The sequence below is a fragment of the Sinohyriopsis cumingii genome, unplaced genomic scaffold (assembly GCF_028554795.1).
Source record: "Sinohyriopsis cumingii isolate HCF-2022 unplaced genomic scaffold, ASM2855479v2 utg000426l, whole genome shotgun sequence".
NCBI lineage: Eukaryota > Metazoa > Mollusca > Bivalvia > Unionida > Unionidae > Sinohyriopsis > Sinohyriopsis cumingii.
This window is the reverse complement of record NW_028315897.1, coordinates 8,261,212-8,278,618: the sequence shown is the minus strand read 5'-3', so window position 1 is coordinate 8,278,618 and position 17,407 is coordinate 8,261,212. Positions and strand designations below refer to the sequence as shown.

The 17,407-nt window shown below is 33.9% G+C and overlaps 1 protein-coding gene across 5 annotated transcripts in view; it reads left to right on the top strand.

Annotated features, from left to right (window-relative positions):
* Positions 1-504: 504 nt before the first annotated feature.
* Positions 505-17,407, top strand: part of LOC149774139 (E3 ubiquitin-protein ligase TRIM56-like) — an 80,820-nt gene continuing 63,917 nt past the window's right edge. For 4 of the 5 annotated variants that reach the window (XR_016417030.1, XM_089945818.1, XM_089945816.1 and 1 more), the window contains exons 1-2: positions 505-1,600; positions 10,237-10,260. Coding sequence is in view for 4 of the 5 variants with exons in the window: in XM_089945818.1 (XP_089801944.1) it covers positions 566-1,600; positions 10,237-10,260 (1,059 nt within the window). In the remaining variant the exon portion in view is untranslated. The remainder of the gene's footprint in view (positions 1,601-10,236; positions 10,261-17,407) is intronic. The other variant, XM_089945817.1, reaches the window with a different exon arrangement.

Here is a 17,407-nt window from a genome sequence, read left to right as displayed (position 1 = left end):
CAGAATCAATAACACGTGTTTCATGCACATGTATGTAAACAAATTGCCGCGGGTCATATGGTGTTCTCCACACATAAGCTTGTACCAATGTTAGATGTGCACGAAAAATTATAGGTGTCATTATCAGCACCCATAAATTTTAAGTTATTGAATTTTGAATATGACAGTGTTTCCATATGTTTACCATTGGAGTGGAATTAGTACCGTGAGTACTAAATGTCTCCGCCTGCTTGGACTTTAATTTGAGTAAATTTACAATTTGGTATGTTTTATTTTTTTTTGTTGACCTTAATACGTTTTTCCTTGAGTACTTTTTGTCTTGTTAACTTTTCACCCTAAGTAGTCTTGCCTCTAAAGGCCCTCATCCCGATCGGATCATCGCTCGGTCATATCCGTAAAGTAGTTTCAAAACTAGACTTAAAATGGCCCGAGCTAGGGAGCAATCATTGAACGTACGACAATCACTGAAATGTATAGCACTTTCATCCAACAGGTGGCGCTAACACGTCTGCTTGCTGTACACGTATCTCCTTGTTGGTAGAACAAAACGAAAGTACCTTCGAAAATGGCAGCAAGTCGACAGGAATGCAGTATTTGCATGAATAGTTTTAAGAATCCGAAGCTAATCTCGTGTCACCACAGTTTTTGTTACAAGTGTCTGGAGGATTATGTACAGGTTAACCTTCACAATGGTCGATTTAATTGCCCCATATGCAGAACAAGTGTAAATTTACCGAAAAGTGGGATTTCGGGATTTCAAAGTAATTTCTACATCGATACGGAATCGAGTGAGAAATTCCCTTGTGAGATTTGTGGTCCGAAAAACATTGCATGCAGTAGATGTTTGGACTGCGAGGAGAATTTGTGTCAAACATGTTGCTATGTCCATGAAAAATCGAAACTTAGTAGGCATCACAAAATATGTGATTTGGGAACTCTGGATTCTGAAACGAAAGGTAAAATCCGACAGCGTGTGTTCTGTGATCAACATCCAGAAGAGGAAATTAAGCTTGTTTGCCAAGATTGTAAAGTGCCTATTTGTTTCATGTGCAAAGTGATTAAGCACGACACACATCCGACAAAATCCGTAGCTGATGTTGCAGCCGAAGTGAAAAAGACCCTTGACACGAAATTGAATCAATGTTCAGACAGGCTGAGTCGTATCAAGGCTTCCTCAGCAAAAGGAGAGGAGCTTGATAGGAGCATTAATGATGCTGAGCGGGAGGAATTAAAAGCAGTTGACGACCAGTGTGCACAACTGCACAAAGCAATTGACCAAGAAGCTGCAAAATTTAAAGACAAAATCAAAAATGTTTATCACCTCCTTAGAGAGCAAAACGAAGTTTTCAGAAGATATATGCAGGAAGAATTCAGCTCGTGTTCTAACACCAGGGACAACGCACAAAAGCTAAGAGATCAGGGGACAGACATCGAGATAGTAAATAAAGGTCCTGATATTGAACAAATACTTTCTGTAGCAATATTAAAGACTGAAACAACACCCACCATACGTCTGGATAACAAATTGTTTTCGCCAGCCAAAATCATCGAAAATAAACTGATTCCCTTGATTGGCATCTTGCAAGATTCCACTGACGCCGTAAGTATCAGTACTCGTAAATTTCAGTCACAATGTGCTAAATAATTTTAAGTCTTTTCTCTTACCTTTTACTAAATAAGCAATGACTGCAGTCTCAATAGATTAAAAACCAAACATCTTCTTACATTGAGTTATTGTGTATATATTTTTGAACTTCGTTGATGAAGTCTGAACTTTTCTATGCCATACATTAGGCTCAGCGTACAAGACGGTTAGCAACATAAGGTTTAATTGTATATTCTGTGATATTTACGTTTTAGGAAATAATATAAACGGTATCCAGATTTCCGTATGTTTGTCAATAAAATTACAATGAATGTTGACGCAGATTCCTTAGTTCACTTTAACTACAAAGCGCAAACTAATTAAAGGAAATACATAATTTGGTGTTGTCATCGATTTTACCCCACAAGCTTGGACAGTATTTGGAAATGAGCCATACATGATTGCCCTCGCGTTTCCATGTTTAGCCGATACTGTTACATGAAGACAATTTGGAATTTAATATCGCAAACAAAACGTCCCAAGCCTTAACGTGTACGACCATATACTGGAATAGATTCTACCTATAGTGCATTTACTAAACATCAATGCGCCGAGTTTGTTTTGAGTAAGCTATTTAGATAAGGTGACATCATTTATTGAGATAATGGTCTGGTTATGGGTCATAAATAATATACAGTAATACAAGCGTGAATATTTCGAACCATACACTCTACTTTGACTATGTATGGCCATTACCGCCATAAGTGCGTAATTGTATTTTAATTTTATGCTCGTGTTTTCTATTATTGTATGTTGCTTCTTCTATCTTGCACGATTCAGTTTTGTATTATCTATCATTCTAGATTGTGTCATTACATCTGCCAATATTTATTACAGAACATGTTAAGTGTATGAATACAATACAAAAATCGTTTCTTCAGATTCCACATGAGTGATTTTGTGTGCATTTTTAATTACACGTAGTAACATTTTTAATTGTTTCTTTCCAGCTTGAATTTTGTTCGGTGCTATTGAAATATTTCAGTTTATAACACTCTATTAAGTATGAAACTGGTATGCCCCATTATGATAACAGAAGGCGCAGTGATAGATGAATGAAACAGATTGGATTAGCTCTTGATCATTTTAGTCCAGTCGTGAAATAATCTCGGATGTTGTTGTAGAAATACACATCACTTTGATGTTTTTTGTTGTCCTACCCCCCGTCCCTGGCGAAGTGCACCACAATTGTTACAACAGCAAGCATACATTGTTCTGACTGATTTTGCATCTTTCTACCGCCATGTTATTCCATTTGAACGACTAATTATATTCGAAGTTTATATTCCTACTTGAAGAAAAAGTTCCGATAGGAATGAAACTAGGGACGCGGGTTAAGTAATGTTCATTTTAATCACGGAGCACTGAACTGTGGATAATTGCTTTCTTCTTCTAGAGATTTACATTTAATAATTATGTGAATGGTCCAACCAAATGATACAAATTGTCAAGAAACCAAACTTCACCCTCTCCTTTCGTTAGAAGATCTTGTGTAATATCCGGTTGTATTATTTATGATATCTTGTTTATTATATTAAACATTAATTTGTCTAAATTAATGATCATACCGCAAGTTAGCTAGAGGTTGAATTGAAACAATCTCCAAAATCATTTAAGTGTTCCACCATCAACTCTCTCTCTCTCTCTCTCTCTCTCTCTCTCTCTCTCACACACACACACACACGCACACACACACACACAGTGTGGCCTTTCGATATAAATTTATATACAATCAGTCAAATATATTAGCAGGACAGACCCATCCTGAAATAAATGGACACCATGACTTTAGTACTGAGTAAAAACATTTGATGCATTGTTTGGTCCGAAACGTACGAGTTTATTGCGATACGTTTGGCGAGATTTTAACTTCTTGTACTCATACAGCCATATAACTTAATGCACTCATACAAACATCTAGCTTAATGTTCGCATGCAGCTTTCTAAATACATGTACTCATTCAACCATTTAACTTCATGTACTCATACGGCCATTTAACTTCATGTATTAATACGGCCATTTAACTGCATGCACTTGTATAGCCCTTTACCTTCATGTATAATGCAGCTTTTTAACTTCAAACCGCTCCGGTGGCCTAGTGGTTAGGGCGTCCGCCTCGGATTCGGCAAGTCGAGGGTGGGATCCCCGTTCAAGTCATACCATAGACTTACAAAAATGGTACTAACAGCTGCCTCGCTTGGTGTTCAGCATTAAGACGTTAGTGCTAGGAATGGTCGACCTGGTGTCAGGATAATGTGATTGGGTGGGACATCATGCTACATGTCTGCGGCATGATGCCTCAGTGCTAGGCATCACTATAAACTACCACAGTGCAGACATCGTAGCGATATGACTGAAACATTGTTAAAGCTACGTTAAAAATCCAAATCACACACCAAAATAACATTTTAACTTTAAGTATTCATACAGGCATTTAACTTTAAGTATTCATACAGATATTTAACTTCAAGTACTCATACAGGAATTTAACTTTAAGTATTCATACAGGCATTTAACTTCAAGTATTCATACAGGCATTTAAATTCAAATACTCATTCAGGCATTTAACTTAAAGTATTCATACAGGCATTTAAATTAAAGTACTCATACAACATTTAAATTCAAGTATTCATACAGTCATTTAACTTCAAGTATTCATACAGGCATTTAACTTCATGTATTCATACAGGCATTTAACTTTAAGTATTCATACAAGGATTTAACTTAAAGTATTCATACAGGCATTTAACTTCAAGTATTTATACAGGCATTTAAATTAAAGTACTCATACAGGCATTTAAATTAAAGTACTCTTACAGGCATTTAACTTCAAGTATTCATACAGGCATTTAACTTCAAGTACTCTTACAGGCATTTACTTAAAGTACTCTTACAGCTTTTAATATTCATGTACTAATAAAGTCATTTAACTTCATGTCGTCATACAGCCTTTAAATTCGTGTACTCATGCAGCTTTTTACGTTCATGTACTCATACAGCCAATAAATGTAATGCACGCATGCGCATTATGTCATTCGTTTGAAACCAAACAATTCATTCTTAACAAGGGTAATTTCACAAGAGGACATCACGTGCTATGAAATATGTCTATGCCTCCATAATGTTTAATCGGTTTGTAAGATTAAAAGAAAACATCATTTTATCTACTTTTAATTCTTTTTGTACAGCTATAAAATAAAAGTAAACTAAAGCATATATTTTATATTTAGCAAGAGTTTTCTTAAAGCATACACAATCACTTAGCCCCTAGCCCCACCCCACCCCCTCCCAATTAAACAGAACAAAATCCCAAATTATTAGTGACAGTACTGTTTTGTTAACAAAGTTCCATCTTTCAAAGCCTTTCACAAAATAATGTGCAAAAGATAAACAGTTTCAGTGAGGAATGTTTCCGTCTTAATTACCTCACAAAACCGGGATCTTACACTAAAAGATGAAATATTTTAAAGTAATTGCTTGAAAATGAGTGGGAAATAATGGGGGTCGAACGGCTGTTGTGATGTTGCATCCAGGTATAACGACTTGTTAAACAATGGCAGCGAACCAAAACACTATATTTATGTTATAATTGCGGTCTACATGAAATGCTCCAATTACTAAAGTTAAAATAAATTAAATTAAATGAACTACCGTATACGGTTAGCTTCAAAATATGGTTGTCTGTGTAGGTATATCTTAGCTTTAAAAAATCATTCAAAGCAGTGTTTTGCTTTTCATTTTGTTTTAGCAAGAAAATGCAATTTAGTCATGGTTTGTGGGTTCAATAGGGGATCCGTGGCTATTTCTTCCAAGCTTATATTCCGCAATATAATGGATAAGTTCGTTTCTTTATCTGGATTTAAGACGTTTATCGGCAGCTATAGCCATAATTATACGCATGTATTTTATATTACTATATGATGCATATTCTATTCTTCACTTTTATATTCTGCATTTTATATAAAATATAATATGCAGCTCGGAACTAATATAAAATACACTAAGATAATGTCGGATCGAATATTCATCATATCATAATAGAAAATGCATGCACATAAATAAAATACACGAATGCAATTATGGCAGTAATTGTCCTCCATAACTCCCAAGTACGACTAAATTTAACTTCAAGTATTCATACAGGCATTTAAATTAAAGTACTCTTACAGGCATTTAACTTCAATGTGGGTATGTGAGAAAGCTTGCTAGTGGAATTTCTTGGGCCGGTGGATCTTAAAGGATTTTTTCCGTAGTTCTTCCTGCACCAGTTATACTTGCCGCCATGTATAGCCTATATTTCACTGAGGAATGGCGTTAACCCAGAGCAAGAACAACAACATCAAAATAAAAGTTATTTACTTCGTCTTTCAAGAAAAGGTTGTGTAGCGGGTAATTTTTATATTTAAAATACTTACGTATTACTCAGCACATTAGTTATGTCGTGATAAACTTAATGATTTTGCTCTTAAAGATGAGACACAAACATCATGCCGCAGACATATAACGTCATGACCCACCCATTTACATTATCCTGACCAGTCCTAACACTAACCTCTTCATGCTAAGCGTCTAGCGAGGTAGCTGCTGGTACCATTTTCATAAGTCTTTCTTATGATTCGGTGGGGGTTCGAACCCGCGACCTCCCGAATCCGAGGCGGACGCTCTAAGCACTAGGCAACCGGACCCGTCGTCAAGATTGTTAAATCGTTTATATCGTTTATATCAAACAATCACCGGGGGCCCCTAGTGGCCGAGTGGTCTAAAGCGCTCAGCGTTATGGATCGCTGCTATATCATGCCAGTAGCTTCTCGTGGGTCGGTGGTCCTTTTCGGGGTTTTCCGCGAGTTATACCTGCACCATTTATACTGGCCGTCATGTATAAGTCTATCTTCTGCTGAAAAATGACGTTAACCCCTATAATAAAAACATAAAAATTAAACAGTCATTTTTCCATCTGCTATTTCATCCAAAACCATTTTGTTGTGTTTTTTACAAAGTGTTCCTTACAATACAAAATTCTAATTTGAATGATGCGTGAAAACAACAAATAGTATATGCAGTATCCTCATGGCCTTTTTATTTGTACTTAATCATTTTATTAGTACTTAATCATTTTATTCGTATTTAATCATTTTATTTTTATTTAATCATTGGCATTTTCAAAGTGGAACTGTTTTCAATTTGTTTATCCCTTAATGCTTCGGTACCGAAAACGTTTACTTTAATTTTAATCGAAAGTCTGCCAAATGATAGGAATATATCTTAGCAGATATGTGATTGTATTTGCATTAGTGCATTTGATTTTGATATTGTGCTTTTAGCTACCATTGGACTTGGTGTCGTACGTTAGTTGCATCAATATCATTGTATTTATACATCAATTTTTCTTCAATATTTAAATGAAGTCGAATTAACAGATGTCATCCATCTTGAATTTACGGTTATTATACATTTGATGTTTATTCATTATTTCGTTGGGGATAGTACAACGAATTCGGGTCAGAATCATGCCATTGTGAATAAGCTATATCAGCCATTTATACAAGACAAATTATGCAATTATTACAGATATATTTCATCAAAATATACTACATATTTTGGCATTAATAATGGTTCATTGGATTCAGCCAGTACATAGATAGTTAAATAAATAGACAGATAACGTGCTTATGTGCACGCGACTATGGTTAACATCTTGCTTTGTCATAAAAATCATCACATTTTATACTTATCCACGCCGATAATTATAGCATGTAAGTCCATGCTCCATATATAGGAACATGAATCAATCAGCTTTGACAAAAATGATGCAGTTGACGTTGCCTAACACTTCCAAAGAAGTGTATTCATATTGGTCTGAAATACCCATAGTGTAAGATTTTCTAATCAGATTCTCGTTATCGTTCGAGAATGTGCAAACGAGCACAGACACCAAAACGCTTTTTATCATTATTTTTGTATAAAAAAATGAAACACACACTGCCCATTTATACAAATCTAGTAAAATAGCATTTGCCGTCCTATGACCGTGCTTGATCCACGTTTTTTCTTTTCTTTTTCAAATTACATCGATTGACGAAAATAATATTTTATGATCTAATGCAGAGAGAACGGTTCTAACAATCTCATAGTGTTAGGTGAACTGTTATGAAAAGTGCACGTTTCCTATTTTCCTTTCTTCTAATATTCAGATATCAACAAAGGATTATCTGCTGGAAGACGTATCAAGTGTGCAATGTCAATTTAATTAGGACAGTGTCGTCTTTGCATAATGTACTACCTATTCCTTTTCCTTGATGAAAATAGTGATGAAACCTGAAAAGATTTTCTAATCATATTATCTTGGTCTTCCAAAAATGTCCACACCAGCACATACAAAAAACACATTTGTATCATTTGTGTGTAAGAAATAAACATACACTGCCAATTTATACCAATGTAGTGAACTATCATTTTGGATACACTGTACTGGAGAGAGAGAGAGGAAGAGAGAGAGAGAGAGAGAGAGAGAGATGTTCTGCAGGCATTTGTGCAACAAAAAACTCTTTAATTATATAACCTAAGCAAATACTGAAGAAAAAGCATGGATTTTGGAAAACAGAATGACAGCTAATGTCTTCGAAAAAATAAGCAGATGAGCATTTTTGAAAACGCTATATTTTTCTGAAATAAAACAATATTGGTTTTGTTTGCCCACTTTCCTGATCACACATTACCGCATCCGCGGTACGTTTTACTTATACCAGTCCACACGACAATTGAGAGATGAGTGACTTCATAATTATACACACAGTTCGAGGGCAAATACAGTGAAACAATAATGAAACACAAACTTCAGAGAGGCAGTGTATATTTGATGATAGGCTGTCTGCCGTTTAATTTGTTGTTGGAATTAGCAGCGCACTTTTCCTTTTTGCCTACATTTATATAGTACCAAAGTGATGAAACATTACAGGATAAATAAAGGAAAAAAAGTTCCAATTCAAAGATTTACATACGAGGCAAAGCGTAAAATATATTATTTAAAACGACAACTGTTTGGGATTACTTTGTTTCATGTAATGACTTACACTTTGTATTTTGCCCTGTATTTCCATTTACGAGTATGACGAATTTGTGTATACGTGTCCTCTCCCTTTCTGGAGAGCATATAAAAGGGATTGATATCGTCTTCTCTATTATCGGACTTATTCTATTCTTTCACGAAGAAAGAGAGAAAAAAGAAAGTAAGTAAAAATATAGATACTCTGCGTAAATAAGCACAAATTATGTATTACTTGCATTTAATATGTGGTGTCTAAGACGAATATATTTATGAAAAGTAATTATTCTCCAAAATTTCCTAACTTTAACCACTTACCAAGAAAGGGTTATATTCAAACTCTTATCATATTGGTTCTATAACGCGCATTTATTGCTCTTGTGGGAAAAAGAAGTAACGTCCTTCTTTCAGTAAATACGTACAAACGGACATTTTTATGGGCTAATTAATTATACGTTTGTTTCATGAGGTGACTATTATAATTCTACATTTACCGACCAGCTGTCCATCGTGTTAAATTATTGGCTGCCCGGCCTTGAACTTTACAAGCCTTGCTTGATGATAAACGATACCCCACCTATGGCATTCATAGATTCGCCATCGGATACACACATGCATCCTAAAACGATATTATATATTAATTAGACACTGACACAGAACACACACGCTCTCACGCACAAAACGAAACAAACAATTGAGCCAGAAACACCGACACCCTAGTTATATATATAAAGGGAGCATCACTCACTTTTTCACGCAGAAAATACGTGAGCCAAAACTTACATTAAAAGATACTGTAGTCTTTTTACGTCTGCAAGTGGGAAACAGTTCTCATTCAGTAATTATACACAGTAAGATTTACCGACCACCTAATTATCGTACTCGTTTCAAAAGGGGCATGATATGCTATAATACTTATTGATTATTCGGTCCTTACCGTTCCACGCTTCATATAAATGTTGACAGAAAACTCTACCCGGATACATAATGTGACCAAGCGTGCATGATATTGTACATTATTACAAGAATGGAATGTAATTAAGTAAGTTGTTTCGCTGTCTGGACTTTAAGTTTTTAAATGTGCACACAATTTACATGGTTGATTAACAATAATGTACCACAGGGAAATTTTGTTTTGTACAAGACACGTCATGGCCTCAACAGAAAACATATATATTTGTAGCTAATGTGCATTACCAGATTATATTGTTTGAAAGTACAGACACACAGTTTAAATTAATGTTAGTTTGTTAGTTCTTTTATACACAATGATTAGACAATATGTTGCACTTTGCTCAAATATTTCTTAGTCATGCAACAACAGCTTTGTCGATGGTTTATTTTATTGCCACTATCCTACGTTCGTATTGATAGTTTTGGGATTTTATAGCAAAATGTCAACTATGTATCATCATTTATATATTTTTGTTCTGTCTCACGTCGGATTTTCATTTGTGAATATCTGCATCCGTATATACTTCCCATTTTGAGAGCAAATATGTTGGATATTTCATCTTGACTAATATCAGATTTATTATTTTCTTTCAGGAAGAAAGAGAGAAGAAACTAAGAGTAAATACAGTTTTAGCTGCTTTCTGTAAATAAGTACAAAGCATTCATCACATACAGTTACTATATGATATATAAGTCGACAATATTTATAAAAAAATAATTAATAGCCAAATGTTCATCATTTTGTACAATTACCAAGGAAGGATTATTTTCAAACCCTTTCCTAATTTATATAATTTCTATATTATTATTTTTATATCGCACATGCATTGCTTTTGACGGAAAAGGAGGTAGAATGGTGTATTCAATAAATGCGTACAAACGGACAATTTAGTGGACTAATAAATTATACGTTTGTTTCAAGCTGTGCCTATTATAATATGACATTGTCAGACCAGCTGTACGTCCTGTTAAATTATTGACTGTCCGCTCCATAATTTTACAAGCATTGTGATGATAATTAGTGGCTTTCTTTTTCTAAATGTATAATGTGGCTAATATTGTATGTTTGATCCGAAAGTTAAAGGTCACAAGAGGCACAATGTAATCATAAAACTTGTTTCCGCGTCCGGAATAAAATTTTATAAATACCGGAAACACTTTCTTTTTTTAACATATTCATCAAAACATACGCAATGCGTAATCTCGAAAGGAAAAACCAAGCCACACAAGATATAACGTCTGCACGGTTTCTGTTGTTACGTGAGCAATTAATACGTTTTAACATATATTAAGGATCAATGAGTTTATCTCTAGAAAGTAGCTGTTCACTAACAATATTTAAATGAAAGGGTCAGGTTAGTACTTTAAAGAGTTAATACTTTAAGCTATACGTAACTACTCTGGAGTATGTCAAAAGGTATTTTAAAACACATTGTGACATAACTACTCCAATATTGACCCACTTGTATAATTATATATTTTAGTCTTGCAGGCATGCGTGGGTACAAGTTATTATATCTATATATATATATATATATATATATATATATATATATATATATATATATATATATATATATATATATATTTTTTTTTTTTTTAAATGATTCCAACAATTGTCAAGGCGTTCCACACATCGTTGTGCAAAATAAGAACGTCAGCGCTTTCTTGAATAACGACTGACTGCATTGACAAGTGAAAGCGGGGATTAATCTATCAAACTCAAACTGGTTTCCGAAAAGGGTACTCGCCATATTAACAGGTTTAGTATTTAAACATTGGTCTATAAATTGTTACGCAGACCTGGTTTCAGATTGTTTTGTCATCAACTGGCTTGTTTTAAGCCATTTGATTTGATTGTCTCTCATAGCGTTAGGAATGTTTAGAGAAGTAGGGTATCGAAAAAAGTTTTTTTTTTCTTTGTATATATTCATTATACATTAATAGTGTTCGTGTATCTGTCTACGTGTTTAAGCATTATATACAATTTATCCTTGTAACATAGGAAACAAAAACAGTTATATTATAATTATGTTAATGTTTAATCTGTCAATTATTTGATTACCATATATATATATATATATTTATATATATATATATACATATATATAATATTGCTATAATTTACAATTTACTATACTGTATTGTGGTTTTATTGTTAATTGTACAGATATTATCAAAACTCTAGACATTCAAGTTGTGTTGAAGAGGTTCAAGATTATTATTGAGTAAACTCAAAGTATTGTCTCTCCTATTTATGTCACAGAACAAAATTTGTGTAGTTTTCATTATTAAACTCATACTGAAAATTTGCATAACAGATTTGGTAACAGTTATTCGAAATGATAAAACGATATGTTTTTCTTCTGTATTCCATACCGGTAAATAGGGCCGATATTCTGTTCATATTCGCGACGTTACAAATTACTTTAAAGCATGTTAGAATTATTGATTATTCATACTCAGCATAATGTTGCAAACTATTCAGCAAAATCAACACGAAAATTAAACCAAAATGGCGTCCCATGACTCAACCACTATCCCCATAATATTTACTATATAAGGCATATCAAGTTTTATTTTATATTTTAATTTTGCTTCTGATTTAATTTGTATGTTCATACATTCTTTTGAACTCGCGTATCCAATTGCCTTTTATAAACTTTTTATTTTCATGTTGGAACTTTCTTTTATGACTTCCGTCCGCCAAACACGAGGTAACGAGTTAAACGCTCGCGTCATCCCAATCTGGTTATATATTTTTTTAAAGCAATTTAATGTAGAATCTTTCTTTCAACCTCGCTGATCGCAATTTTTAAATTTTAATTTTTTTTACTGTTTAAGTTGAAATGCTAGAAGAAACAAGGTTCGCACCCATTAACTACTAACTTTCCTCTATACTAACGTTTGCTAAGCAACAAGTTGTCAGTTCGAAATTCGCGGCACCCCATTTGTTTATTTTGAAAGTTTCTTTATGACTAACGCCTGCCAAACACTAGGTTCCGAGTCTGATTTTCGCGGCATCGCAGTTTTGTTTTTATTATTTCTTTTTTAACTTTTGTGTGGAAACTTTCTTTTCTTACTAAGCTTCCAAACAAGAATTCTCTAGTTCGAAAGTTGCAGAATCTACTTTGTTGTTTGTTACTTGTTCATGTTTGAACTTTCTTTTAAACTCGCGCATTCCAAAGATTTATTGCGTTATTTCTTACTTTTTATATTTATGTTTAAACTATCTTTTATTACTAATCTTTGTCAGACAAGAGGTTGCGAGTTCGAAACTTAAGGCATCCCAATTTTTTATTTTATTTTTAATTTTTTTGTTTGTTTTCATGTTTTCGCTCATCAGAAGTTTTTTATAATTGTTTTACATTTTTAGATGTATGCTGATACTGTCTTTTATTACTCCCGGCATATAGCAGATTTCATCTGCATAGTACATGGATTGTCCCTATCTGTTACGTTTGGAGTCACTTTGCACATCAAATTCATCTGCAATCTCAGCATTCTGTCCTAAACGTTGTCACAATCAAGTATAATTTATTAGCGGGAGGTAGTGCGATTTTCTAGACAAGTCTAGTCGCCACTGAACGGTATCCCTCATTAAACCGTAGGTACAAAATCGGCAATTTTCAGCAGATACTGTATGCAACACAATTACATCCTCAGACCCGTTAATAATCTAAAAACATGAAATAACACACTAGTTTTCAAATTTATAGCAATAAATGATTCCTGATATTTTAACAGCTGACTGTTTATTGAATATTTCATTATCAAAAGTACTTCCAGGCTTTATGTACAAAGACAACATTCTAGGTGTGCGATACTGAAACACAGATTAGACAGAGGTATCGAATGCCATATTACCCATTCAAAATCAAATGTGGATGGAAAACAGAAGAATATCAGAGGAAACCTCGTCATTACGAGATGAGTTATAAAACAAATAAAAGAAAACGAGTCGGGTTGTACCTTCTCTTTAATCGACGTTAAAAGTGTCCACCGAACAGATATTATACGAACAAAAGAGTCTTTTAATTAGTATTTTAACTGCATATTAAACGGGGATAATCAACAATAACATATGCATAATTGAATTTCCGGCAATGGTGGCCATCTTGTAACTCTTGTCATCGTTGCTATTGCTGAATGGATGGTCATGTTAACATGAAATGTTCGCTAAGATACTTACTATGACAAAAATGGTGCCGATCTGAGGTCATATTGTGGCCGAGTGCTCTAAAGCACTCATCGTTTCGGATAACTGCTATCTCACGTCCGTCTGTGTGGTTCGCCTCTCGGGCTCGGCCAATGTGGGTATGTGAAAAGGCTTGCCAGTAGGTTCTCGTGGTTCTTTCCGGGGTTTCCCAGGTTTTTTTCTCCACCGTTAATACCGGCCGTCATGCATAGCCTATCTTGTGCTGAAAAATGACGTTAAGCCTTATAATAATAACATCAAATCAAACAGTCATTTTTCCATCTGCTATTTCATCCAAAAACATTTTGTTGTGTTTTTTACAAAGTGTTCCTTACAAAACAAAATTCTAATTTGAATGATGCGTGAATACAACAAATACTATATGCAGTATCCTCATGGCCTTTTTTGTACTTAATCATTTTATTTGTATTTAATCATTTTATTTGTACTTAATTATTTTATTTGTATTTAATCATTTTATTTGTACTTAATCATTTTATTTGTATTTAATCATTGTATTTGTACTTAATCATTTTATTTGTATTTAATCATTTTATTTATGTTTCATCATTGATGTTTTCAAAGTGGAACCCTTTATCAATTTGTTTATTCCTTAATGCTTCAGTACCGAAAACGTTTACTTTAATTTTAATCGAAAGTCTGCCAAATGATAGGAATATTTCTTAGCAGATATGTGGATTGTTTTTTCATTAGTAATTTTGATTTTTATATTGTGCTTTTAGCTACCAATTGACTTGGTGTCCTACGTTAGTTGCATCAGCATCATTATATTTAAACATCACGTTAAATTCAAGCTTTAAATGAAGTCGAATTAACTGCTGTCATCCATTTTGAATTTACGGCTAATATACATTTGATGTTTATTCATTATTTCGTTGGGGATAGTACAACGAACTCGGGTCAGAATCATGCCATTGTGAATGAGCTATATCAGCCATTTATAGAAGACAAATTATGCAATTATTACAGTTATATTTCATCAACATATAATACATATTTTGGCATTAATAATGGTTCATTGGATTCAGCCAGTATAAAGATAGTTAAACAAGCTTATGTGCACGCGACTATGGTTGACATCTTGTTTTGTCATAAAAATCATCACGTTTTATACTTATCCACGCCGATAATTATAGCATGTAAGTCCATGCTCCATATATATGGACATGAATGAATCAGCTTTGACAAAAATGATGCAGTTGACGTTGCCTAACACTTCCAAAGAAGTGTATTCATATTGGTCTGAAATACCCATAGTGTAAGATTTGCTAATCAGATTATCGTTATCGTTCGAAAATGTACACACCAGCACAGACACAAAAACACTTTTCATCATTATTTTGTATAACAAAATGAAACACACACTGCCAGTTTATACAAATCTAGTAAAATAGGATTTTGCCGTCCTATGACCGTGCTTGATCCACGTTTTTCGTTTCTTTTTCAAATTACATCGATTGATGAAAATAATATTTTATTATCTAATGCAGAGAGAACGGTTCTTACAATCTCATAGTGTAAGGTGAACTGTTATGAAAAGTGCAAGTTTCTTATTTTCCTTTCTTCTAATATTCAAATATCAACAAAGGATTATCTGCTGGAAGACGTATCAAGTGTGCAATGTCAATTTAATTAGGACAGTGTCGTCTTTGCATAATGTACTACCTATTCGTTTTCCTTGTTGAAAATAGTGAGGAAACCTGATAAGATTTTCTAATCATATTATCTTGGTCTTTCAAGAATGTCCACACCAGTACATACAAAAAACACATTTGTATCATTTGTGTGTAATAAATAAACATACATTGCCAATTTATACCAATGTAGTGAACTATCATTTTGGATATACTGTAATGTAGAGAGAGAGAGAGAAAGAGAGAGAGAGAGAGAGAGAGAGAGACAGAGAGAGAGAGAGAGAAAGAAATGTTCTGCAGGCATTTGTGCAACAAAAAACTCTTTAATTATACAAATTAGTCAAATAATGAGGAAAGAGCATGGATTTGGAAAAAAGAATGACAACTAATGTCTTCGAAAGAATAAGCAGATGAGCATGTTTGAAAACGCTTTACTTTTCTGAAATAAAACAATATTGGTTTTGTTTGCCCACTTTCCTGATCACACATTACCGCATCCGCGGTACGTTTTACTTATACCAGTCCACACGACAATTGAGAGATGAGTGACTTCATAATTATACACAGAGTTTGAGGACAAATGCAGTGAAACAATAATAAAACAAGAACTTCAGAGAGGCAGTGTATATTTGATGATAGGCTGTCTGCCGTTTAATTTGTTGTTGGAATTAGCAGCGCACTTTACTTTTTGCCTACCTTTATATATTAACAAACTGATGAAACATTGCAGGATAAAGAAAGGAAAGAAAAATTGCTATTCAAAGATTTACATACGAGGCAAGGCGTACACTATATTATTTCAAACGACAACTATTTCGGATTTCTTTGTTTCATGTAATGACTTACACTGTGTATTTTGCCCTGTATTTCCATTTACGAGTATGACGAATTTGTGCATGCGTGTCCTCTCCCTTTCTGGAGAGCATATTATAAGGATTGAGATCATCTTCTCTAATATCAGACTTATTCTTTTCTTTCATCAAGAAAGAGAGAAAAAAGAAAGAGTATGTAAAAAATAAAGATACTCTGCGTAAATAAGCACAAATCATGTATTACTTGCATTTATTATGTGATGTCTGAGACGAATATATTTATGAAAAGTAATTATTCTCCAAAATTTCCTAACTTTAACCACTTACCAAGAAAGGGTTATATTCAAACTCTTATCATACTGGTTCTATAACGCGCATTTATTGCTCTTGTGGGAAAAAGAAGTAACGTCCTTCTTTCAGTAAATACGTACAAACGGACACTTTTATGGGCTAATTAATTATACGTTTGTTTCATGAGGTGACTATTATAATTCTACATTTACCGACCAGCTGTCCATCGTGTTAAATTATCGGCTGCCCGGCCTTGAACTTTACAAGCCTTGCTTGATGATAAACGATACCCCACCTATGGCATTCATAGATTCGCCATCGGATACACACATGCATCCTAAAACGATATTATATATTAATTAGACACTGACACAGAACACATACGCTCTCACGCACAAAACGAAACAAACAATTGAGCCAGAAACACCGACACCCTAGTTGTATATATAAAGGGGGCATCACTCACTTTTTCACGCAGAAAATACGTGAGCCAAAACTTACATTGAAAGATACTGTAGTCCTTTTACGTCTGCAAGTGGGAAACAGTTCTCATTCAGTAATTATACACAGTAAGATTTACCGACCACCTAATTATCGTACTCGTTTCAAAAGGGGCATGCTATGCTATAATACTTATTGATTATTCGGTCCTTACCGTTCCACGCTTTATATAAATGTTGACAGAAAACTCTACCCGGATACATAATGTGACCAAGCGTGCATGATATTGTACATTATTACAAGAAGGGAATGTAATTAAGTAAGTTGTTTCGCTGTCTGGACTTTAAGTTTTTAAATGTGCACACAAT